Genomic DNA, 21,052 nt, shown 5'->3' with positions numbered 1-21,052 from the left:
TGTGGCATGCGGGGGCTAGGCAGGCCACAGGGAGACAGGGCAGGACGATGCCCCACAGCTCTCCCCTCCCGGCACGGGGTCCCTGTGCCCCCAGAATAGGCTCTCTTCTCCCCTGTGACCTCAGGGGCTGCCTTTCAGAGGCTTGCCGGGGGAACAGCCCTCTGCTGGCTGGCGGGCTCCGCGGAGCAGGGCCCGGTGCTGGCTGGCTGTCCTGTACACACAGAGCGCTACTAGCAGGGCCGTGATCCTCCTGGGAGCGGTGACCTTGGCTACTCTGCTGGGGGGAAGGCCTGGCTGCGTACCTCCAAAGAGCCAGACTGCCAGGGAGCCAGGCGACCGGCACCTTCAGCCGGGCTGATGCCACTCCTGGGGACCTGCTGGCTCTGCAGCCAGATCTGTGCCCTGTGTGGGGGCAAAGCCATCCCAGCAGTGGAGCAGTTTGGAAGGAACCCCTCCCCCCCAGCAGGGCTTGTCATGCGCAATCCGGCTCAGCACTGCCTGGCGTGGGTAGCCCATGGCACCGGATCTCAGTGAGGCAGAGAGAACACAGCCAGCCCTTGGCAAGAGGGGGCGGTCCCATGACTGGCAGGAAGTTTTACAGAGAACTAAAAGCCTCCTCTCCTTTTAGCTGGTAACTCGGCCCTGGCCCATGTGCCTGCAGACCGTTCCCCCAGAGGTCTGGGGAGGTGTTTTGCAGGAGGCTGAGCTGGTGCCTGTAAGCACACGTCCAGGGGACACCCTCACTGCCTTGGCTGTTCGCTCTCTTGAGTCTTAGACGCGAAGGGAGCCTGTCTGTGGCACTGGACGTTTACGCCCCCTTCCTTTCAGAGGGTCAGCCTGGGTGCAGAGGACTTTGAAAAGAAGGTATCCCCCATGCACCACGGTGCAGTGAGGCCAGGCACTCGCCTCGGAAAGACCAGGCTGGGTCAGACCCAAGGTCCATCTTGCCCAGTACCCTGTCTGCCCACAGTGGTCAGTGCCAGGTGCCCCAGAGATGGTAGATTTCAGGATCCTGACCAAAGGAAGGAAAGAGAGTAGTAAAATACACACCCTGGACTTCAGAAAAGCAGACTGACTCCCTCAGGGACCTGATGGGCAGGATCCCCTGGGATGCTAACATGAAGGGGGAAGGAGTCCAGGACAGCTGGCAGTATTTTAAAGGAGCCTTATTGAAGGCACAGAAAGAAACCATCCCGACGCGTAGCAAGAGAGGCAAACATGGTAGGAGACCGGACTGGCTTACAGGGGAAATCCTTGGTGAACTTAAGCACAGAAAGGAAGCTTACAAAGAGTGGAAACTTGGACAAATGACCAGGGAGGGGTTTAAAGGTCTAGCTCGAGAATGCCGGGGGGTTATCAGGAAGGCGAAAGCACAGATGGAATTGCGACTGGCTAAGGATGTGAAGGATAACAAGAAAGGTTTCTACAGGCATGTTAACAAGAAGAAGGTGATCAGAGAGGGTGTGCAGCCCCTACTGGATGAAGGAGGTAACCTAGTGACATAATGTGGGGAAAGCTGAAGTACTCAATGCTTTCTTTGCCTCTGCATTCATGGACAAGGTGGGCTCCCGGACTAATGCGCTAAGTGAGGCAAGATGGGATGAAGATGGACAGCCCGTGGTGGGTAAAGAACAGGTTAGGAACTATTTAGAGAAGCTAAACGTACACAAATCCATGGGTCCGGATTTAATGCATCCGAGGGTACTGAGGGAGTTGGCAAATGTCATTGCAGAGCCTTTGGCCATTATCTTTGAAAACTCATGGAGATCGGGAGAGATCCTGGCTGACTGGAAAAAGGCGAATGTAGTGCCCATCTTTAAAAAAGGGAAGAAGGACGATCCAGGGAACTATAGGTTGGTCACTCTTACCTCGGTTCCTGGAAAAATCATGGAAGGGATCCTTAAGGAATCCATTTTGAGGCACTTGGAAGAGAGGAAAGTGATCAGGAATAGTCAGCATGGATTCACAAAGGGCAAGTCGTGCCTGACCAATCTGGTTAGCTTCTATGATGAGGCTCTGTAGACATGAGAAAGTCAGTGGATGTGATATACCTTGACTTTAGCAAAGCTACGGTCTCCCACAATATTCTTGCCAGCAAGTTAAGGGAATGTGGATTGGATAAATGGATGGTAAGATGGATAGAAAGACGGCTAGAAGGCCGGGCCCAGAGGGTAGTGATCAACGGCTCAATGTCAGGATGGCGGTCAGTTCCTAGCTAAGCGCCCCAAGGTTCGGTTCTAGGACCGGTTTTGTTCAATATCTTTATTAATGACCTGGATAAGGGGATGGATTGCACCCTCAGCAAGTTTGCGGATGACACTAAGCTAGGGGGAGAGGTAGATACGCTTGAGGGCAGAGATAGGGTCCAGAGTGACTTAGACAAATTGGGGGATGGGGCCACAAGAAATCTGATGAGGTTCAACAAGGGCAGAGTCCTGCACTTGGGATGGAAGAATCCCAAGCATTTTTACAGGCTGGGGACCAACCAGCTAAGTAGTCATTCTGCAGAAAAGGACCTGGGGGTTACAGTGGATGGGTATGTCTGCACTAGCCCTAGTTCCAACTAGAGAGGCTAATGTAGGCATTCGAAGTTGCAAATGAGCCCGGGATTTAAATATCCCAGGCTCCATTTGCATCTTCCTGTCTGAGCGCCATTTTTAAATCCCCCTAGTCCGAACTAACTGCCTGTGGCTACACGCAGCCGTGAAACGGCAATTCGAACTAAGTGCTTAGTTCCCCAGCTCGTTGAGACGTGTTACATCAGGCTGCCTGGAGTGGCTCAAACCCTAGGGCGAGTGTGTATTCTCAAGCACTAGCGCAGCCTTACCATGGAGGCACTGGCAGCACCCTGGGCCATGCACCCAGCTGAGCCTTTGTGACACATGGTCCCTGGCGCCAGAAGTCATGGCACTAATCCAGTGACGCCCCCTCCCGAAGGGCCCGTTGTCCCAGCTCAGTTGTACCTCAGGCCCCCCAGCAAAGACCCAGTCACTACTGGCCTACCTAACGAGGAAGCTGAGGAGAGCCAGCATTGTCCAGCATTTTCAGTCCTGCCCCCCCCCCCGAGTTCAGGCATGGGCGGGTCCCCACTTCCTGGGGGGGGGGGGGAAGCAATAGGCTTTGTCCTGAGGTTTCACACGGCTCATTTGGCTTCAACAGGCAGCCCTGTGGGCAGGCCCAGGTGGTTGCTGGGCGTAATGCTGCTGCCTTGTGGGGTGAGTTAAACAGTGACCACGTTTTACGAGGCAAACTGACAGGAGAACTTGATGGCATGGGACACAGAAGTCGCGAGCAAGCTGATGCCAGGCAGCAGCCAGTGGGAGTTGGCTCACGTCTAAGGCCGACGCTGGCGCCTGGCCGGGTCACAGCGATCTGACCGCGGCGTGCCAGACTGGTTCTGGCTATGGGCTGGGAGTGAGGCCCAGGGCCTGCCAGTGCCACAGCATGACCTGCCCCACGTGGGTCAGCTGGCACACCCCGGTGAGGGGCCAGTTAGCCCACCAGTGCCCTCCCCAGGGCTGCTCAGGGCAAGTGGCGCCTGGCCCCGGGCCCAGCCCAAGCCCACGGGTGCCAAACCACTGCCACGTCTCTGCGGGACTGCACCAGTATCTGACGCGGGGTGTTCCCGCCACGCCAGAGAGGAGTGCGCCGAGAGCCGCCGCGCTGTTGCCCCACCGGGTACTCTCCCCTGGATTTCTGCCCCGAGCTATACACACCGTGGCACCCTGCCTCTGGGCCTAGCTCCCTGTCCTGCCCCACAGGGCTGGCCCCACGTGGTGGGGTCTGTGCACGGCAGGTACAGTGCTGCCAGTGGGCTGTGTTGGCACAGGGAGGTGACCTAGTACTATGAGCTGAATGCCCAGTCTTAGGAGCCCAGCCACAGGCCCCTAGGGCTGCGCCCAGCCCCACAGCTTGACCGTAGGCCCATGGCTGCCACGGGGGTTGGCAAGCACAAGAAGTGACTCGCCCCGCAGCTGAGTGTGTATCAGTGCTGAGCTGGGAGGGGACGTCACCACCCCGCCCCCTCCAGCCCGGTGCGGGACAGGTGTAGAACCCAGCCATGGGACTTGGCACCTGCAGGCCCTGCCTCCACACTGGCAGGAGCGGCTTAAGCAGAGTCCCACGCAGGCGCTGCCCCAGCCGGGCCCAGCCCACGGTCACCTTCACGCTTCACCTGGGTGTGGTGCCCTGAGTGTGTGTGCACAGCGCCAGGGCCGGGCCACCGGGTGCCCAGGGCCGGGGAGCCAGTTGCGCAGCCTGGCTGGGCCTAGCCCTGCCCACGGCAAGGATGGGGTCCGTGGAGGGGGAGGAGAGCGGGGCATATTTAAGGGCCTTGTGCTGTGTGCTCTCAGCGCATTCGGTGTGAGCGGCCACAGAGCGACGCCTGCGAAACCTTCTTGTGCTGCCATCGGGCAGGTCTGTTCAGGTGCTAGGGGCTGGAGTTAGTATTGTCTACGCAATGGGCCACTCCTGCGGGGGGGAGGTGTGTTGGGGGGGAATAGGCAGATACATATTTGGGTGTGTGTGTGGGGGGAGCAGATACGTATTTGTGCGTGTGTGTGAGTGGGGATACATATTTAGCGCTGTGTGGGGTGATGTGTGCATGTCCCGCATACAATTATAATGTGTAAACAAACAAAAGTGCTAATTGCACCTGGAGTTCAGAAGCCGTGGCATTTAGGGAGGTAGGTGTGTGTAGGGGAAGGTTCCAGGGAAGGGGAAATGTTCTCCCAGGTAGTCTCATGCCAGCAACTGACTGTTTTGGTTTGTTTGGCTTTGGAAGGGGGTGGGTTTGGAGCAACACAAAATTCACATTTTTCAGAATGTTTGGTGAATCATGACACTGGAAAACGTTTCATTCGGGGTCCAATGCCTGGCCACACTGATGGCCCGGAGAGTTTGGCTGTGCAGGGGTGCAGGCTGTTGGCAGGGACTGCGCTGCCTCCTGGCTGGCACTGCCTGGCCCGGGTTTGCTGCACCGGTGCAAGAGTGGCGCGGGGCAGGAGATGGGGGAGAACCCTTCTGACCAGGCGCCTCCTTCCCGTGCAGGTGCTGCTGGACACCCCGGCATGTGGAATCCAAATGCAGGTGAGCCCCAGCTCAGACTGGCCGGCCTGCTGGTGGGAGTGGGGGGAGCTGGGCCGGGCTGTTCCTGGCGGCTTAGCTTGAAGCTGGGTACCTGAGGCTGCTTCCTAGGCCTGGACTCAGGCCAGGTGCTCGGTCGGCTGGGAAGACAGACGCGTGGAGGGTGCTGTGTGTGGCCCTGGCTAACGGGGGGATGGGCTGTGAGCCAGGCAGTGGGGCTGTGCCTGAGGAAGGACTGCAGCACCCAACCCTCCAGTAGTGTGTGCCTATCTGCATACAACTGAGTAGTATCATGCTGACAGCATTCGTCACCGTAGCTGTTTTGACAGTTTCACGACCTCAGCCCTGATCGCTGTTTCCAGTCAGGTGCGTTTGGTGCTGCTGGCCATTTTGAACAGGCAGTTCTGTTTGTACATAGATCTCACCCTGCTGCCATACAGAACGGCATGGCCCCAGTATTTCTAACAGCGTGGAATCCTCTGCGTAGCACGCCAGTGAGCCACGAGAACCCGGGGGGGAGCAGCTCCTGTGGGCATGGCCAAGCTGCCGGGCAGACTGGGAGGATGGTGGCTGTGTGAGCGGAGTGTGGGAGCCATGCCTGGGGCCAGTGCATGTCTCAGCACTGCGGGCAACCCCTGAGAGTGGAGGAGTGAAGGGGACTGGCCAAGGGATCTAACGTGTCATCTCTGCTTGCCCCTTCTCTGGCAGGATCCCCTTGTGGGACACCACCACTAACCACATCTCATTGTCACCATGTGTCCGGACCACCCCCACGCAGGCCTCCCCCAGGGCCCTGCATGCATCCTTGCCCTCACGTTGTCTGTCCTCCTCCCCCTCGTCATCTCATCAGACCCCACCCACATGCACACTACTACCCTGGGCACCACCCCCACGCGCCTGGCTGCCCTCCCCATCATGGGCATCCTCCCCAGCATTAGAGGCATGGCTGGTCACCGTGGAGACAAGGTACGGAGCCGGGTGACTGGCTGCAGAGGGCATCTTGCACCATTAGTGTCAGCTTGGGGCTAGGAGGCCGGGCAGGGCTCAGTGCCAGGCCTTGTCTCATACACGTCGGTCCCCTCCCTTTCAGCACGGCAGCAGCTCCGACTTGGACTAAGGCGGCGCCTCTGCCCGGCGTGGGCGCACCACGGGGACACAGCCACGGCAGAAGCCACGTGCAGCCGAAGAGCCCTGCTTCCCTGTCCGCTGCCCTTTGCTCCCACATCTAAATGAAGGGCCTGGCCCTTGTGGCGGGCGACTCTCTGCTCTTGGCTCGGCTCAGTGTCTGTCTGGGACGCTCCACGCCCACCCAGCCCCCTGCCCCAAAGCCATTTCCCTCCTCCCGTCACTCTCTGCCAGGCGGCAGCAGCAGCCACCAGGGCCATGGGCGGTACCCCAGGGCTCCTCTTCCCAATGCACCCCTGGACCTGGGAGAACCCTGAGCCTGAAACCTGAGAAAGCCACACGCTGCCCTGGACACCTCTGCAAGGCAATTCCTACCCATGGATGCCCCACATCTGGGCGCCACCCACAGAAAGCTCCTAGCAAAGGCGGGGGGGGGGAGCAGAGGCGCAGGGACTCCACAGCGCGCACACAGGACGTACAACCCCGCCCTGGGTAGCGCCTTCGCCTCGGTTTCTACCTAGCACGGGAGAGCCCCCTGGCCAGCGTCCCCGGAACAGGGCAGGCTGTAGCACCCGTAGCATGCAGGGAGACGGGGACCCGTGACTGGCTGGGCAGCGGCATGGTACGGTACCTCAGTCCTCCGGGCCAGGGCCACCTCAGGGGCCCAAGGGGCCAGCGCCATACTGGCAGGAACAGGAAGGTATTTGAGAGGCACGACGAGGAGGCTACCGCTGAGAGAAGAGCATGGGGGTGCTGCTCGAGCCAGACAGGCACTGGGTCCTGGGGTCCTGACCCAGGTCTGCCTCAGGCTCCCGTCAGGGGGAAAAAGGAACAATTCCGCAATGCTGGAAAACTCAGTCCCAAGAAGGAACCGTGCCCCTCCTGCACCCCCGCTTCACTCCTGCCCCTGCCTCTCCCCCACCCAGCAAGGACCTGTGCCCCTCCCCCACCCGGCTTTACTCCTGTTCCTCCCCCACACAGCAAGGAACCCTGCCCCTCCCCACTTCACTCCTGCCCTGCCCCACACAGCAAGGAACCGTGCCCCTCCCCCACCCCACTTCAGTCCTGCATTTTCTACAGCTCCAGGGGCTCATCCCCCCCTGCCTCCTCAGGGCTGGTGCTACAGGGCGGGGGGCGAGCAGGGGGCAGAACTGAAGGAGGGGGCCGGCCCATTGCTCTGGGGGGGGCAGGGCAAGGGGTGTCACACTGGCCCATTGCTTGTATGGGGGGGTGGTAGGCTGGGAACAGACTAGCCTATTCTCTTGGGTGGGGAGTAGCAGGGAGCAGACTGGCCCATTGCTCATGGTGGGGGGGGGGGGGGTAGCAGGGAGCAGACTGGCCCACTGCTCATGGTGGGGGGGGAGTAGCAGGGAGCAGACTGGCCCATTGCTCATGGCGGGGGGGGGTGACAGGGAGCAGACTGGCCCATTGCTCATGGGAGGGGGGGAGTAGCAGGGAGCAGACTGGCCCACTGCTCATGGTGGGGGGGGAGTAGCAGGGAGCAGACTGGCCCATTGCTCATGGTGGGGGGGGGAGTAGCAGGGAGCAGACTGGCCCATTGCTCATGGCGGGGGGGAGTAGCAGGGAGCAGACTGGCCCACTGCTCATGGTGGGGGGGGAGTAGCAGGGAGCAGACTGGCCCATTGCTCATGGTGGGGGGGGGAGTAGCAGGGAGCAGACTGGCCCATTGCTCATGGCGGGGGGGAGTAGCAGGGAGCAGACTGGCCCATTATGCCCATCGGCATCCAAGGGCATTGCCCAGAGGAGCGTTGGTCCATGGGAAAGCCATTGGCTATGGAAAGAGGTGTCTGCTGCTGGACTAGTCCGGTTCCTTCCCTCAGCCAGCCCGGCGGGAGGGCAACACCCTGCTGTCTGCCCACAGGCACCGCGCTCCAGGCCAGAACAGAGCCGGGCTTGCAAACCACGGCCAGGCCTGCGAGGCGCTGGGCACAGGCCATGCACGTGTCCCTTACGGCGTGGCAGCGCCAGCGTGCCCTGCGGTCGGCACAGTCCCCTGAACAGGGTGGCGCTGGCCTCGCCGAGAGCCGTGCTGGCTGCCAGGGCAACGGACAGGGCCGCTCGACACGTGGGCGGGAGCACCCTGGTGCAGCTCCTTGTGCCGGGCTCTGCGGAGGAGCCTGGGTTGCCTGTGCCCGCCGAGGGGCAGGAGAACGTCCTGCCAGTGGCTGAGGTGGCCCATTGTGACAGGCGACATGTGCTAATGCGTTCTGTGGGTCCCTGGCTCCAGGGATATTCCGAGTCTGGGGCCAGGCTGCACCAAAACTCAGCCCCCGCCACGCCCTCCCCGTGCTCCCTGCCTCCTGCTCCCGCGTTCCCCGGCCCTCACGCCCTCCCCGTGCTCCCTGCCTCCTGCTCCCGCGTTCCCCGGCCCCCACGCCCTCCCCGTGCTCCCTGCCTCCTGCTCCCGCGTTCCCCGGCCCTCACGCCCTCCCCGTGCTCCCTGCCTCCTGCTCCCGCGTTCCCCGGCCTCCACGCCCTCCCCGTGCTCCCTGCCTCCTGCTCCCGCGTTCCCCGGCCCCCACGCCCTCCCCGTACTTCCTGCGCTCCCTGGCCCCCCCATGCCACCCCTGAGAGAGTTAAAACACCACTCCCCGTCCACCAGCAGCGCCGTAGGGCTACGGTGGCTTCCTCCCCGTGGCTGTGGCCGCAGGTGTGGCCCAGCGTGGCTTCCCTATGCCTGCGTGTCACTGCTTGGCTGCGCACTGGAGCACCCTGCATTCCCCTTAGGGGCACGGCAGCCTCCAGGCTGCATGTCTGCGAGCCCCCAGGCCGCCCCGGTCCTGTCCCAGGACAGCGGGCCGAGAAGCCCTGTGGGAGCGTGCGCCCATGGGCATGGGCCCGCTGGATTTGCCAGCCCTTTGTGCCCCATGGCAGGCGGCCAGAGCAGAAGGCAGAGCCTGCCCCAGGCCTGTGCCCACAGCAGTCACGGGGTGTGTGCGTGACAGTAGGGTCATGGGACGGGCCCGTGCCGCAGGGCAACACGTGTGTGACGCCCCGCAGCTGAGCGTGTTTCACTGCTGAGCTGTGCGAGCAGCGGCGCCACCCACCCCTCCTGCCGCTGCACCAGCCCGCCGACCTTTGCTTCACCCGGGTGTGGTGCCCTGCCTGTGTGTGCACAGCACCAGGAGCCAGTCGCGCAGGCCCAGCCCTGCCCACTGGGGTCCGTGCCTGGCTGCTGCCTGGCCGGCCGGGGGGGGGGGGGGGGGGGGGGGGGGGCAGGAGAGCGGGGCGTATTTAAGGGCCTTGTGCTGTGTGCTCTCAGCGCATTTGGCCTGACGCCTGCGAACCCTTCTTGTGCCGCCATCGGGCAGGTCTGTTCAGGCGCTACGGGCCGAGCTGGTATCGTCTGCACAACGGGCCGCTCCTGCGGGGGGGGGCAGGGGTGTGAATTGTGATGTCTGGAGTGGAGGTAGGGGAGGCCGGTGTGGTTATGGGTGGGTGTGTGTGAGAGAGAGAGAGAGAGAGAGAGCGTGGGTGCATAGTTGTGGCTGGATGTGTGCAGTGGGGGGGGGGGCAGGTGGGTGGGGTGTGTGTGTGTGTGTCTGGATGGGGGGGACAGGTGTGTGTGTGTGTCTCTGGATGGGGGGACAGGTGTGTGTGGGTAGGTGGATGTGCGTGTGTGTGTCTGTATGGGGGGGCAGGTGTGTGTGTGTGCGCGTCTGGATGGGGGGGCCAGGTGGATGTGTGTGTGTGTCTGAATGAGGGGGGCAGGTGTGGGGGGTGTGTGTGTCTAGATGTGGGGGTGTGTGTGTCTGGATGGGGGGCAGGTGTGGGTGTGTGTGTGTGTCTGGATGGGGGCAGGTGGAGGTACGTGTGCATATCTGGATGGGGGGGCAGGTGTGTGTGTCTGGATGGGGGCCAGGTGGAGGTGCATGTGCATATCTGGATGAGGGGGCAGGTGGATGTGCGTGTGTCTGGATGGGGGGGCAGGTGTGTGTGTGCGTGCGCACGCGCGTGGTTGTGGCTGAGCACAGCGGCCATGCCAGACCACAGTCCTAGCTCCCTGCTGTGTGTCCCGGCAGTAGTGCCCTTCCCGCGGGCCAGGCCTGCCGGTGGGTGCCGGGGCACAAGGCCAAGGGGGAGCCATGGGGCTGCCTGAGGGGCTGTTTGCCGGGGGGGGGGGGGGGGCCCTGAGCACCATAGCAGAGGCAGGCGGTGGAGCTGGTGGCCTAGGGGGCCCAGCTGACGCCCGGGATAAGTGACTCCAGCGGAGCTGCCCCCGGTGCCTAACCCCGCTGAGGCTGGGCATGGGGTTCCCTGCGGCCCCAACTGCTCTGGCCCTGGGGCTGCAGGGCGGGGGCAGGGGGTTCACACTCTCAGGGCGAAGGCTGGACCCCAGGCCTGGCCGTTAGCCCTGGTTCTGGGCCGGGGCGCTGCCCCCATGCCGGTGGGAGGGGGGTGAGGGGTTTACCCTGGTGGGGTCCAGCAGCCCACGATGGGCACGGGGGCAGGGCGGGAGTGACTCAGAGGGCGTTGGCAGACAGCGGCGCTGGGGCAGTGCCCGTGCCCAAGGCTGGAAGGTGCCCAGAGCACACGCTGCCGGGGTGGTGGGCATGCCAGGCTGCGGGGGCACTGTGCCCCAGGGGGTCGGACACACAGCGCTGCCCCTCCTGGGAGTTCCCGCGGCCCCGTGTGAGTCGGCAGAGCACCCTGGCAGCAGGGCCCCCCAGGCACATGGGCACCGGCTGGCCCTTGCGAGCCGATGGCAGTTTCGCTGTGGACTGTGGGGGGAGCTGGCCCTGTGGGTTTGCTGCTCCTGCTCCGTGCCCAGGGGACCGCAGCAGGCACTGGCACAGCTGAGCAGTGCCTGGGGCTGGGTGCTGCCCTCGCACTGGGCCAGGCCCTGCTCTGAAGAGAAGCCCCCAAGGTGGACCAAGGTGGCAGGGAGGTACCCAAGGACACGCAGCCGCCAGTGGCGGAGACAGGCCCAGGCCCCAGGCTGGCAGCCTGCGGGAGCAGTGGGTGTGTGCAGTGCCATCACGTGCTGGCACTACCTACCCCCTCGTGCAGCGGTGCCCGGCTGGCACTGCCTGGCCCGGGTTTGCTGCACCGGTGCGAGAGCGGCACGGGGCAGGAGATGGGGGGAACCCTTCTGACCAGGCGCCTCCTTCCCGTGCAGGTGCTGCTGGACACCCCGGCATGTGGAATCCAAATGCAGGTGAGTCCCGGCTCAGACAGGCCGGCCTGCCGGGGAGAGGGGGAGGGGGGGCAGCTGGGCCAGGCCGTTCCTGGTGGCTTAGCTTGAAGCCAGGTACCTGAGGCTGCTTCCTGAGCCTGGACTCAGGCCAGGTGCTCGGTCAGCTGGGGAGACAGACGCGTGGAGGGCGCTGTGTGTGGCCTGGCTAACGGGGGCTGGGCTGTGAGCCAGGCAGTGAGGCTGGCACTGGGTGCTGTGCCTGAGGAAGGACTGCAGCACCCAGCCCTCCAGCAGCATGTATGTGTCCGTATGGACGGGTGCAGCTTACACAGCTGGTTAGAGTTGCTGGCCCCGTCCTGCTGCCTCCCCCACCTCGAACCTGGCGCTGGCAGGCCGCTGAGATCAGGCCCTGCCCCACTGGCTGAAGTGATGGCAGCGCACAGCGGGGTGGGGCCAGTTCGGGTGACGGGCTAACGCCTCTCCTCTCCTCTCCTCCGGCAGGCGCACCAGGAGGGCTGCCCCCTGGAAATGCCCCCTATTGTCCCCCTCCCCCTGGGCCATGCCCTGGCCCTCCCCCTGGGCCTGGCATGAATCCCTGCAGCCCCGTTGTCTGCCCTCCTGGCCCTCCAGGGTGCCCTGGCACTGGGAGTCACCACCCCCATGGCCACCCGCATGGACACCACCATGGCCACCCGCACGGGCACCCTCATGGACACCACCATGGACACCCCCCACAGGGACCCGGCTGCCCTCCCGCTCCGGGCTGTCACCCCCCGGGCAACCCGCACGGGCATCACAAGAAGCACAAGCACAAGCAGCATGGCCACGGGCCGCATGGAGACAAGGTATGGAGCCGGGGTGCTGGGGGCGTGTTGCACCATTAGCACCGGGCAGGGCTCGGTGCCAGGCCTAGCTGGGCTGAGGCCCCTCCGTGGGCCAGCCCTCCTCCCGGCTCCCCGCAGGAGGGGACGCTACGCCAGTCCCTGGGACGTTTCCCTTTCCTGCCCGAGTGGGCTGTCCCCCCCGGGGCCCTGACGTGGGAGCAGGGCGGTGGCAGGGGCCAGGCAGCATGGCTGATGTGTGCCAAGCCAGGCCCAGCTGCCCCTGCAGCTAAAGTGGTGCCGGAGGGGTCCCGCCATCGGGGCCAGGACAGGAGCCAGGGAGCAGGGCGAGTCGGTGGCTGCAAGGACCTGGCCGCCCCTCCGGCCCAACGTGTAAGCAGCACCGTGAGCCCAAGGACCCTGCGGGGCCGTGTGCAGGGTGATCCCAGGGCGTTGTAGGGACCGTGAGGAGCACTTCACTGCGGCTGGGCCCAGGAGCAGGGCTGGGGCCCCAGGCAGAGGGGAGGAGCCAAGGCACCGCGTACGGCCGGCTGGAGAGGAGCCACAGTTCAACCGGCTCCCGTCAGGCGGGGGGGGGGGAGGGCAGGGCTGTGGGCGAGGGCTCCGCTTAGTGAGTGGCTTAGCCATCGGTCCCCTCCCTTTCAGCATGGCAGAGGCTCCAGCAGCGGCTCCGACTCAGACTAAGGTGGCGCCTCCACCCGGCGTGGGCGCACCACGGGGACACAGCCACGGCAGAAGCCACGTGCAGCCGAAGAGCCCTGCTCCCCCTTCTGCTGCCCTTTGCTCCCACGTCTAAATGAAGGGCCTGGCCCTTGTGGCGGGCGACTCTCTGCTCTTGACTCGGCTCAGTGTCTGTCCGGGACGCTCCACGCCCACCCAGCCCCCTGCCCTGACGCCGTTTCCCTCCTCCTGTCGCCCTCTGCCAGGCGGCGGCGGCGGCAGCGGCAGCCACCAGAGCTGTGGGCGCAGGTTCCAGAGGCTCCGGGGAGAATGGGCGGAACCAGCGCAGGTTCCAGAGAGCCCGGGGGAAGCGGGCGGAACCGGTGCGGGTTCCAGAGGGCACAGGGGGAGCGGGCGGATCCAGCGCGGGTTCCAGAGGGCCCGGGGGGAGCAGGTGGAACTGGCGCGGGTTCCAGAGGGCCCGGGGGAGCGGGTGGAACCGCTGCGGGTTCCAGAGGGCTTGGGGGAGCGGGCGGGATAGGTGCGGGTTCCAGAGGGCCCGGGAGGTAGCAGGTGGAACTGGCGCGGGTTCCAGAGGGCCCGGGGGAGCGGGTGGAACCGATGCGGGTTCCAGAGGGCTTGGGGGAGCGGGCGGGATAGGCGCGGGTTCCAGAGGGCCCGGGAGGTAGCAGGTGGAACTGGCGCGGGTTCCAGAGGGCCCGGGGGAGCGGGTGGAACCGATGCGGGTTCCAGAGGGCTTGGGGGAGCGGGCGGGATAGGTGCGGGTTCCAGAGGGCCCAGGGGAGCGGGCGGATCCGGCGCGGGTTCCAGAGGGCTTGGGGGAGCGGGCGGGATAGGCGCGGGTTCCAGAGGGCCCAGGGGAGCGGGCGGAACCGATGCGGGTTCCAGAGGGCTTGGGGGAGCGGGCGGGATAGGTGCGGGTTCCAGAGGGCCCGGGAGGTAGCAGGTGGAACTGGCGCGGGTTCCAGAGGGCCCGGGGGAGCGGGTGGAACCGATGCGGGTTCCAGAGGGCTTGGGGGAGCGGGCGGGATAGGCGCGGGTTCCAGAGGGCCCGGGAGGTAGCAGGTGGAACTGGCACGGGTTCCAGAGGGCCCGGGGGAACGGGCAGAACCGATGCGGGTTCCAGAGGGCCCGGCCGCACACACAAAGCAGACAAGAGCAGTGGGTGGGGCAGTTTATTGACTGGTTGAGTTGGCAGAGCACAAGGGGAGGCCAGGAGCTCTTAGCTGCGAGTTCCTGGTTTCCCACGCGTACCCGGGGGTGTGCTCCGCCCAGACAGGCCTGCTGTGCTCGGCCGCCCGCTGGCCTTGGCAGGCTGTGGTGGATGCGGCCAGGCGCGGGCGCTCAGGGACTGGAGAGCCAGGCAGGAAGGCAGACGAGGAGTGGAACAGAGTCCAGTGGCAGGAGGCGGCCAGGGAAATGCCCTGGCAGGGCCACCTGGGAGCATTTTCCAGAAGGGCTGCTTCTGGGCCAGGCCTGGGGGGACAGGCCAACCCACCCCTGCTCAGGAGGGGACAGGGCGGCCCCGGGGGTGCCACTGGCTAACACCGGCTTCAGTGAGTTTCCTGTGAGCCCAGCTGAGGTCCAGGCTCTGTGCAGGGCCCCCTAGAAACCACTGAGCTTGCTCCCTGGCCGGAGCCTTGGGCGCTGCAAGCTCTGCCGAGGGACACTTGGAATGGGGGGGGGCTGGACATCCCTGGGCTCCCCGTGTCACCTTGTCTTCCTGCTGGCTGGGGCGCAGCGCCCGTTCCTTTGCTGGGGCACTAGAGAGTACACGGTAGGATGCCGAGGCCTTGGGCCTGGGTTATGACTAGCACCATGAAGTCGAGCGACAGCCGTCACCGCCACAAGGAGAGATGCGCTCTGGACTCGGGTTAAAGCAAGAGGCCGCCCAAAGGGCAGCGGGTGGGCCGCGCTGGGCTTGCGAGGGGCCGTACAGTGGCAGGGGACAGGCAAGCCGGGGACGAGCGGGGGGCTGGCGCCGGAGAACGCGCCCCCTGAGCTAACAAATCCACCGAACGAACCTGTCGAAGAAGCCGGGCTGGGAGAGGCTGGCATAGTCCTTCTCCCGGAAGATGGCGGCTCGGTCCCCGAGGCCGATCTTCAGCAGCACGTCCATGTCCACGTCGCTCCCCAGGGCCACCACCGTGGGCATGACGTCCTGCTTCTTCATGGAGTTGATGGCCTCCTCCAGGTTCTTGCTGCCCGTGATGCCGTCGGTGAGGAAGACGAAGGCGAGCTCGGCGTTGCGCCGGGCCACCCGCTGCCGGTTCTGCGGGTTGATGACGATGTTGTTGACGGCGTGGATGATGGCCGCGCCCACGTTGGAGGAGGAGTCGAGGTACTTGAGCTGCGCCAGGCCCTCCGAGATGTAGGTCAGGTTGTATGTCAGGGGGAAGGCCACCACCTGCTCTTGCTCCTTGCCGTACTGCAGGAGGGCGAGCCGTGCGCTCATGGGGTCACTGTCGCTCCGGGCCAGTGTCAGGCGGCGGGCCACCTCCTCCACGAAGTTGCGGGCCTGCCGGAAGTTCTGCTCCCCGATGCGCTCTGAGCCGTCCAGCAGGAAGACGATGTCGACAGGGCGCTGCGTGCACTGCGCCACCGCCAGCTCTGCGGGCAGAGGGAGAGCGTCACCTCCTGCCAGAAAGGGGACCAGAGGAGGGCGCCCCTGCCGGCTGGGTGAGAGCCGGGACTTGGGGCAACTCCCCGCGGCTTCCCTGGAGCCCCGGCCTGCTCCCCGCCAGGCCAGAGGTGCGGGCAGGCAGCCGGGGAAGGGCTGTGGCGCTCCAGGCACAGCAAGGCAGCTGCTGCCACCGAGCGCTGCCAAGCTGCCAGCCCAGCCCCCGGGATGCGCAGCCCTGCGGCTTGCAGAAGCCGGCCCCAGGCAGGCAGCCCAGCTCTTCCCAGCCTGCTGCGCTGCAGGCCGGCCCCTTGCCTGGAGCGCACGGAGCCAGGCGGCTCGACCGCCCCGGGGGCAGGTGCTGGGCAGCGGTCGGTGCAGGGTGCATGGAAGCAGCAGGGAAAGTGGATCAACCGCACAGCCCTGCCAGCTCTGCTGCAGGCAACCCGGCCCATCCTACACACGCTGGAGACGGTCGCTCGCACACACATGTACATGCCCACACGATTCCCAATTTGCTGGGAATTCCCGGCCTGGAGAGACCTGCCCACGGCTCTTCTTGCACTTCTGCCTTGTCCTTGGTGTGTTTCTCTGCAGCACAGGGCCCCCTTGGTCTCACCCCACCTCCCCTCTGGAGCACCCCCGTGCCCTGGGCCCCACCTGCCTCCTGGGCTGCACGCTGGAGGGGCACAGGTGGATTCTGGGACGGGCTGCCTTGGACGTGCAAGCACAGACCCGCCAAGGCCCCCAGGACTGGCCCAGGCCTGAAGGGGCTGTCGCTGCCCACAGGTGCTGGGAGGCAGGGCTTGGAGACCCTGTTCCCTGGGCCCCTGACGGCTGCCGCCTGGCCGGATTTCATCTCCCTGCACGTGCTCCCGGCAAAGGAGCAGCCCTGCCCCAGAGCGAGCTGGCGGGTACTGACACAGGCGCTTCAGCAACTCCTGGCAGCCCTGCGGGAGCCAGCAGCAGCGCCGCCCGGGCCACTTGGCTTGGTGCGTCTCAGCAGCGCCCGGCTGGCGACAGCCACGTGCTGTGGGGGGCACCCCACGGGGCAGCGCCGCAGGTTCGCTCCACCAGCCTTCCCTATGGGGACACGGCCTGAGCTGGCGCAGCGGGGCCCACGCGCAGAACCTGGCCCTGCTCCCGCCCGCAGCCCCCCAGCCTGGCCGCGCGGGGTGTCCGAGACAGCGAGGCTAGAGGCGCACAAGGCCCCCTCTGGGCCCACCCCCAGCAGAGTGGGCCTGTGGCCGGCAGCGTGTGCAGCCAGGGCTGGGGCTCCCGCGGGCATCTCAGCTCCTACTGCCCCAGCCACCCTATGTCCGGCCAGCCCCGGCCGCGGCCCCACGCTGGCCCGTGTGGCTCTGCCAGGCCTGCGGCACAAGGCGGGCGTGGCACATTGGAACCACGGTGCGTCCAGCGGCATCCCCCCACAGCGCCCTCTGCTCCCCGGTTCCCCCCCCCCCGGCGCCCTCGGCTCCCCCCCCCTGGCGCCCTCGGCTCCCCCGGAGCCAATCCTGGCTCACCCGTCTGAGCCGAGCACAGTGCTGGCCGGGAGTGTCCCACGCAAGCGCGACGGCGCAGGGCGGCTTGGCGACGGGAGACACACGGGGGCCTGCCCGCTGGCACCGCTCGTTTCTTTAATAGCACAGTTACAGCGCCTGCCGCGGGGTCACATGCCGACTGCAGCCACGGGGACGGGCACAAGCACAGAGGCAATGCGGGGCAGGCAGAGACGCCCTAGCACGCTGGGCAGGGACGCTAAAAGGCTGTGCTGGCCCTGGGTGCACATCGGATCAGCGCGGCCATGAGCCCAGGCAGGCCTGAGAGCGCCGGAGGGGGGTGGCCAGGTGGGCAGGGCAGGGCAGGGCAGAGCTGCTCTGCTGCAAACACACAGCCTTCCCTTCCGACAGGCAGCAGCCGCAGCGGGGGTGGCAGGAGCAGCTCGCCGGGCCCCTGGGAGCCCCGCCAGCCCCTGCCGTCCCGTCTGGGAGCCGGGCGGACACTGCTCAGTGCACCTGCCGTCGTGCCCACGAGAGGCTGCCTTGGCCAGCAGCGCCTGCCTGCCCTGCTCTGGCCGGGGGCACAGCTCAGCAGAGCCCCAGCATGGTCTCTGGATCCCCCACAATTTCGCTGTGCACCATTTTAAAGGTGTCAATGAACAGGTCCATCCACTCCTGCCGCTCCTGCCCGCTGGCAAACTTGGCTTTCTCGGCGGTATAGGCCAAGGTGGCCACCAGCTGGACATAGCTGCTGGGGTCCTGGGCTTCCCGCCTGGTGTTTAGGAACTGGGCGATTGTCTCTTTGGTGTCGGGGAAATGTATCTTGACCGCCTCTTCCATGAGGAGGGAGAAAAGTGGGTTTGGGTTCCCCGGGTTCCTGTCATCTGCAAGGGAGCGTCAAAAGAACATTTTCAGGGCCACGTCCCCGAGCGCCACTCAGCTCTCCACGAGCCCTTGCCACGGGCAGGCAGCCAAGGGCCAAAGCTGGGACGCTCCGTTGCAGCCCGAGCTCCCGGCCGGACCTGAGCCGGGGTGGGGGGGAGCCGCTGGGCTCCAGCCCTACACGGAACCCGGGATGTGCTGGGTGGTGGGCGCACTGGGCTTCTAGGCGGGCACGGCCCCCTCCGGGCAGCGGGGCCCTCACTGGGGATTGCTGCTGGAGGGAAGGTGGCCACGGGTTGACCTGCCTCTGAGCAAGGCTCAGCCGGCAGGCGGGTTTGCCAGGCTCCGTCGGGGCGTTTCCAAAGCTCCTCCAGGCACAGCTGACAAGAATGCACCAGGAGCCCCGGCACATCCCTGACTGCCCAGGCCGGCCCTGCCGTGCTCCTCACCAGAGCCCCAGGCCTGCAGAGTTTCACACGGTTGCACCCCCGGCCGTCAGCGCACTGCTCTCCAGCACACACGGGCAGGGCAGGCCCGGGACCCTGCTGGAAGGCCACAGGGATCAGCTTGGGGTCCGGTCAGTGCAATGCGCGGCGCTGTTGCGGACGTTGGCAGATGCTCCCAAGCGGGGAGGGCCCCAGTGCAAACGCTCTGGCCGCACCGAGACACGGTGGGAGGCAAAGAGGATGAAGCGGAACAAGGAGCACGGCAGAAGCAATCCGTGTCGCGCACATAGAGAGGGCAGAGCTTGGCGAGGGAGGAGCCCTGCGGAAAGGGAGCGAGGGGTCAGCGTGCCCCACAAGCTACACGAGCCAACAGCCTGACGCCGCTGCATAAAGCAACCGCGGCTCCAGGCGGCATTCACAGGCCTGTGGGGAGCCGGACTCGAGGAGTCTCTCTCCCACTCTCCTCCGGGCTGATCAGGTCTCAGCTGGAGCTGTGTGTCCAGGCCTGGGCCCCGCGTTTCCGGGAAGACGTGGAGACATTGGCGAGGGTGATTCAAGGGCTAGGAACCAGGCCCAGAGCAGTGGCTCCTGTGGAACCGGCGCTCCTTGCTGGCCCTGCACCAGGCTCCAACGGCTCCAGGGTAGAGGGGCTGGTCTCTCACGGGCGCCCGAGCCCTCAGCTCGCCTGCACTGCCCGTCCTGGGCTCCTCGACGCAGCCTGGCTCCGCCCAGCTCTGGCCCAGCTCTCACGCCACACCCGGCTGGACAACCTGATGAAACCAGCGCCAGCGCGGCGCTAAGAGCACCTGGGAGGCCCCTCTTTGGCCCCCCAGCCCACCGTCCGGCCTACAGCACCTCTGCCAGCCACAGTCTGTGGTGCAGGCTGAGCTCAGCCCGGCCTACGGAGTCCTGTCTCCCCACAGGCCTCCCTCAGGGGCTGTGCGCAGGGAAAGGGGTTCAAAGCGGCACGGGGTGCCTGCCACAGCCAATGAGAATGGCCCAGCCTTGCCGTGTGACCGAGGCCACAGTCACCCGAAGCTGGGTCTCCTCACGGCTGCATGGCCCAGTCGGAGCAGAATCTGCACATGCTGCGCTGCTGAGCAGCAGACCCTGCTCCGGCCTGGCTCCTTCAGGGTACGTCTACACTAGCTGGGTGGGACGAGGTGTACTGGTAGTTCTAGTAGAGAGCCTAATTCGAACTACCTACTCCGTGCCGCGTAGAGCCGCGGGCACGGAGTTCGGACTAAGGGGGATTTAAAAATGGTGGCGCCCAAGAAGATGCAAATGAAGCCCGGGATATTTAAATCCCACGCTTCATTTGTAACTCCGGTTGCCCTCATTTGCCTACCTAGCTCGAACTACCGAGCTAGTGTAGACATACCCTCACACGCCAACCCGCCCACGCACTGCGTCCCCAAGCCGCCCTGCTGAGAGACAGACCCTCCCTGGCTCCTCCCCGCGCCGACCTACCCACGCACTGCATCCCCACGCCGCCCTACCGAGAGACAGACCCTCCCCGGCTCCTCCCCACGCAGACCCGCCCACGCACTGCGCCCCCACGCCGCCCTGCCGAGAGACAGACCCTCCCCGGCTCCTCCACACGCAGACCCGTCCACGCACTGCGCCCCCACGCCGCCCTGCCGAGAGACAGACCCTCCCCGGCTCCTCCACACGCAGACCCGTCCACGCACTGCGCCCCCACGCCGCCCTGCCGAGAGACAGACCCTCCCCGGCTCCTCCACACGCAGACCCGTCCACGCACTGCGCCCCCACGCCGCCCTGCCGAGAGACAGACCCTCCCCGGCTCCTCCACACGCAGACCCGTCCACGCACTGCGCCCCCACGCCGCCCTGCCGAGAGACAGACCCTCCCCGGCTCCTCCACACGCAGACCCGTCCACGCACTGCGCCCCCACGCCGCCCTGCCGAGAGACAGACCCTCCCCGGCTCCTCCCCACGCAGACCCGCCCACGCACTGCGCCCCCACGCCGCCCTGCCGAGAGACAGACCCTCCCCGGCTCCTCCCCACGCAGACCCGCCCACGCACTGCGCCCCCACGCCGCCCTGCCGAGAGACAGACCCTCCCTGGCTCCTCCACACGCAGACCCGTCCACGCACTGCGCCCCCACGCCGCCCTGCCGAGAGACAGACCCTCCCCGGCTCCTCCACACGCCGACCCGCCCATGCACTGCACCTCCACTTATCGGAGCGGCCAGCACCGGCCTTAGCCACACAGCAGCCAGAGCGGCCAGCAGCAGGGCAGCCACGCAGCAGCCAGAGCGGCCAGCAGCATGGCAGCCACGCAGCAGCTAGAGGGGAGGGAGCCCAGCTGGCTCCTTCTCTGGCCTGGCACATCAGGCTGGCAGCTCAGCCAGGCTCCCAGAGCAGCAGACCGGAAGAGGCTCTCTATCGAAGCTTGCCCAGTGTTTCTCCAGTGCCAGCGGGAGGGAGGGAGGGAGGGAGAGCTCCCGCACGCGGCTTTCCAGGCCATGGCTTGCTACTGGGCACAGCCTGCAGCCCCAGCATCTCGTCCCCAGCCTGGCACGGCCCTGTCACACGTCAGGGCCCCACGGCAGGAGCCTGGCTGAGAAATTGTGAGACTTCAAGAGCAATAACCGGGGAGAGGGGCTGTTTCCAGCCCTGGGTCTATGCACAAAGGTAAAGGGGCCCTGCAGGCCGAGGAAGCTGGAGGGAAGAAAGTCAGAGCCTGTCCCC

The 21,052-nt window shown here is 65.6% G+C and overlaps 1 protein-coding gene and 1 long non-coding RNA gene across 4 annotated transcripts in view; one reads left to right on the top strand and one right to left on the bottom strand.

The window, feature by feature from the left end:
• Nucleotides 1-4,928: 4,928 nt before the first annotated feature.
• LOC149524090 (uncharacterized) lies at nucleotides 4,929-6,308 on the top strand. Its single transcript, XR_016350098.1, has 3 exons — nucleotides 4,929-5,088; nucleotides 5,794-6,051; nucleotides 6,176-6,308. It is a non-coding gene; the product is annotated as an uncharacterized LOC149524090 (long non-coding RNA).
• Nucleotides 6,309-14,050: 7,742 nt separating this feature from the next.
• Nucleotides 14,051-21,052, bottom strand: part of COL6A2 (collagen type VI alpha 2 chain) — a 36,749-nt gene continuing 29,747 nt past the window's right edge. For 2 of the 3 annotated variants that reach the window (XM_075934121.2, XM_075934122.2), the window contains exon 27: nucleotides 14,051-15,501. In XM_075934121.2, the coding sequence (XP_075790236.2) occupies nucleotides 14,894-15,501 (608 nt within the window). In that variant the 3' untranslated portion in view covers nucleotides 14,051-14,893. Of the gene's footprint in view, nucleotides 15,502-17,131; nucleotides 17,895-21,052 lie in introns of those variants that run through there. The other variant, XM_075934123.2, reaches the window with a different exon arrangement.

This window comes from Pelodiscus sinensis, chromosome 7 (assembly GCF_052426305.1).
Source record: "Pelodiscus sinensis isolate ZL-2025 chromosome 7, ASM5242630v1, whole genome shotgun sequence".
NCBI classification, from domain to species: Eukaryota; Metazoa; Chordata; order Testudines; family Trionychidae; genus Pelodiscus; species Pelodiscus sinensis.
Note: the sequence above shows the minus strand (reverse complement) of the source record. Positions and strands in the feature narration are given on the sequence as shown.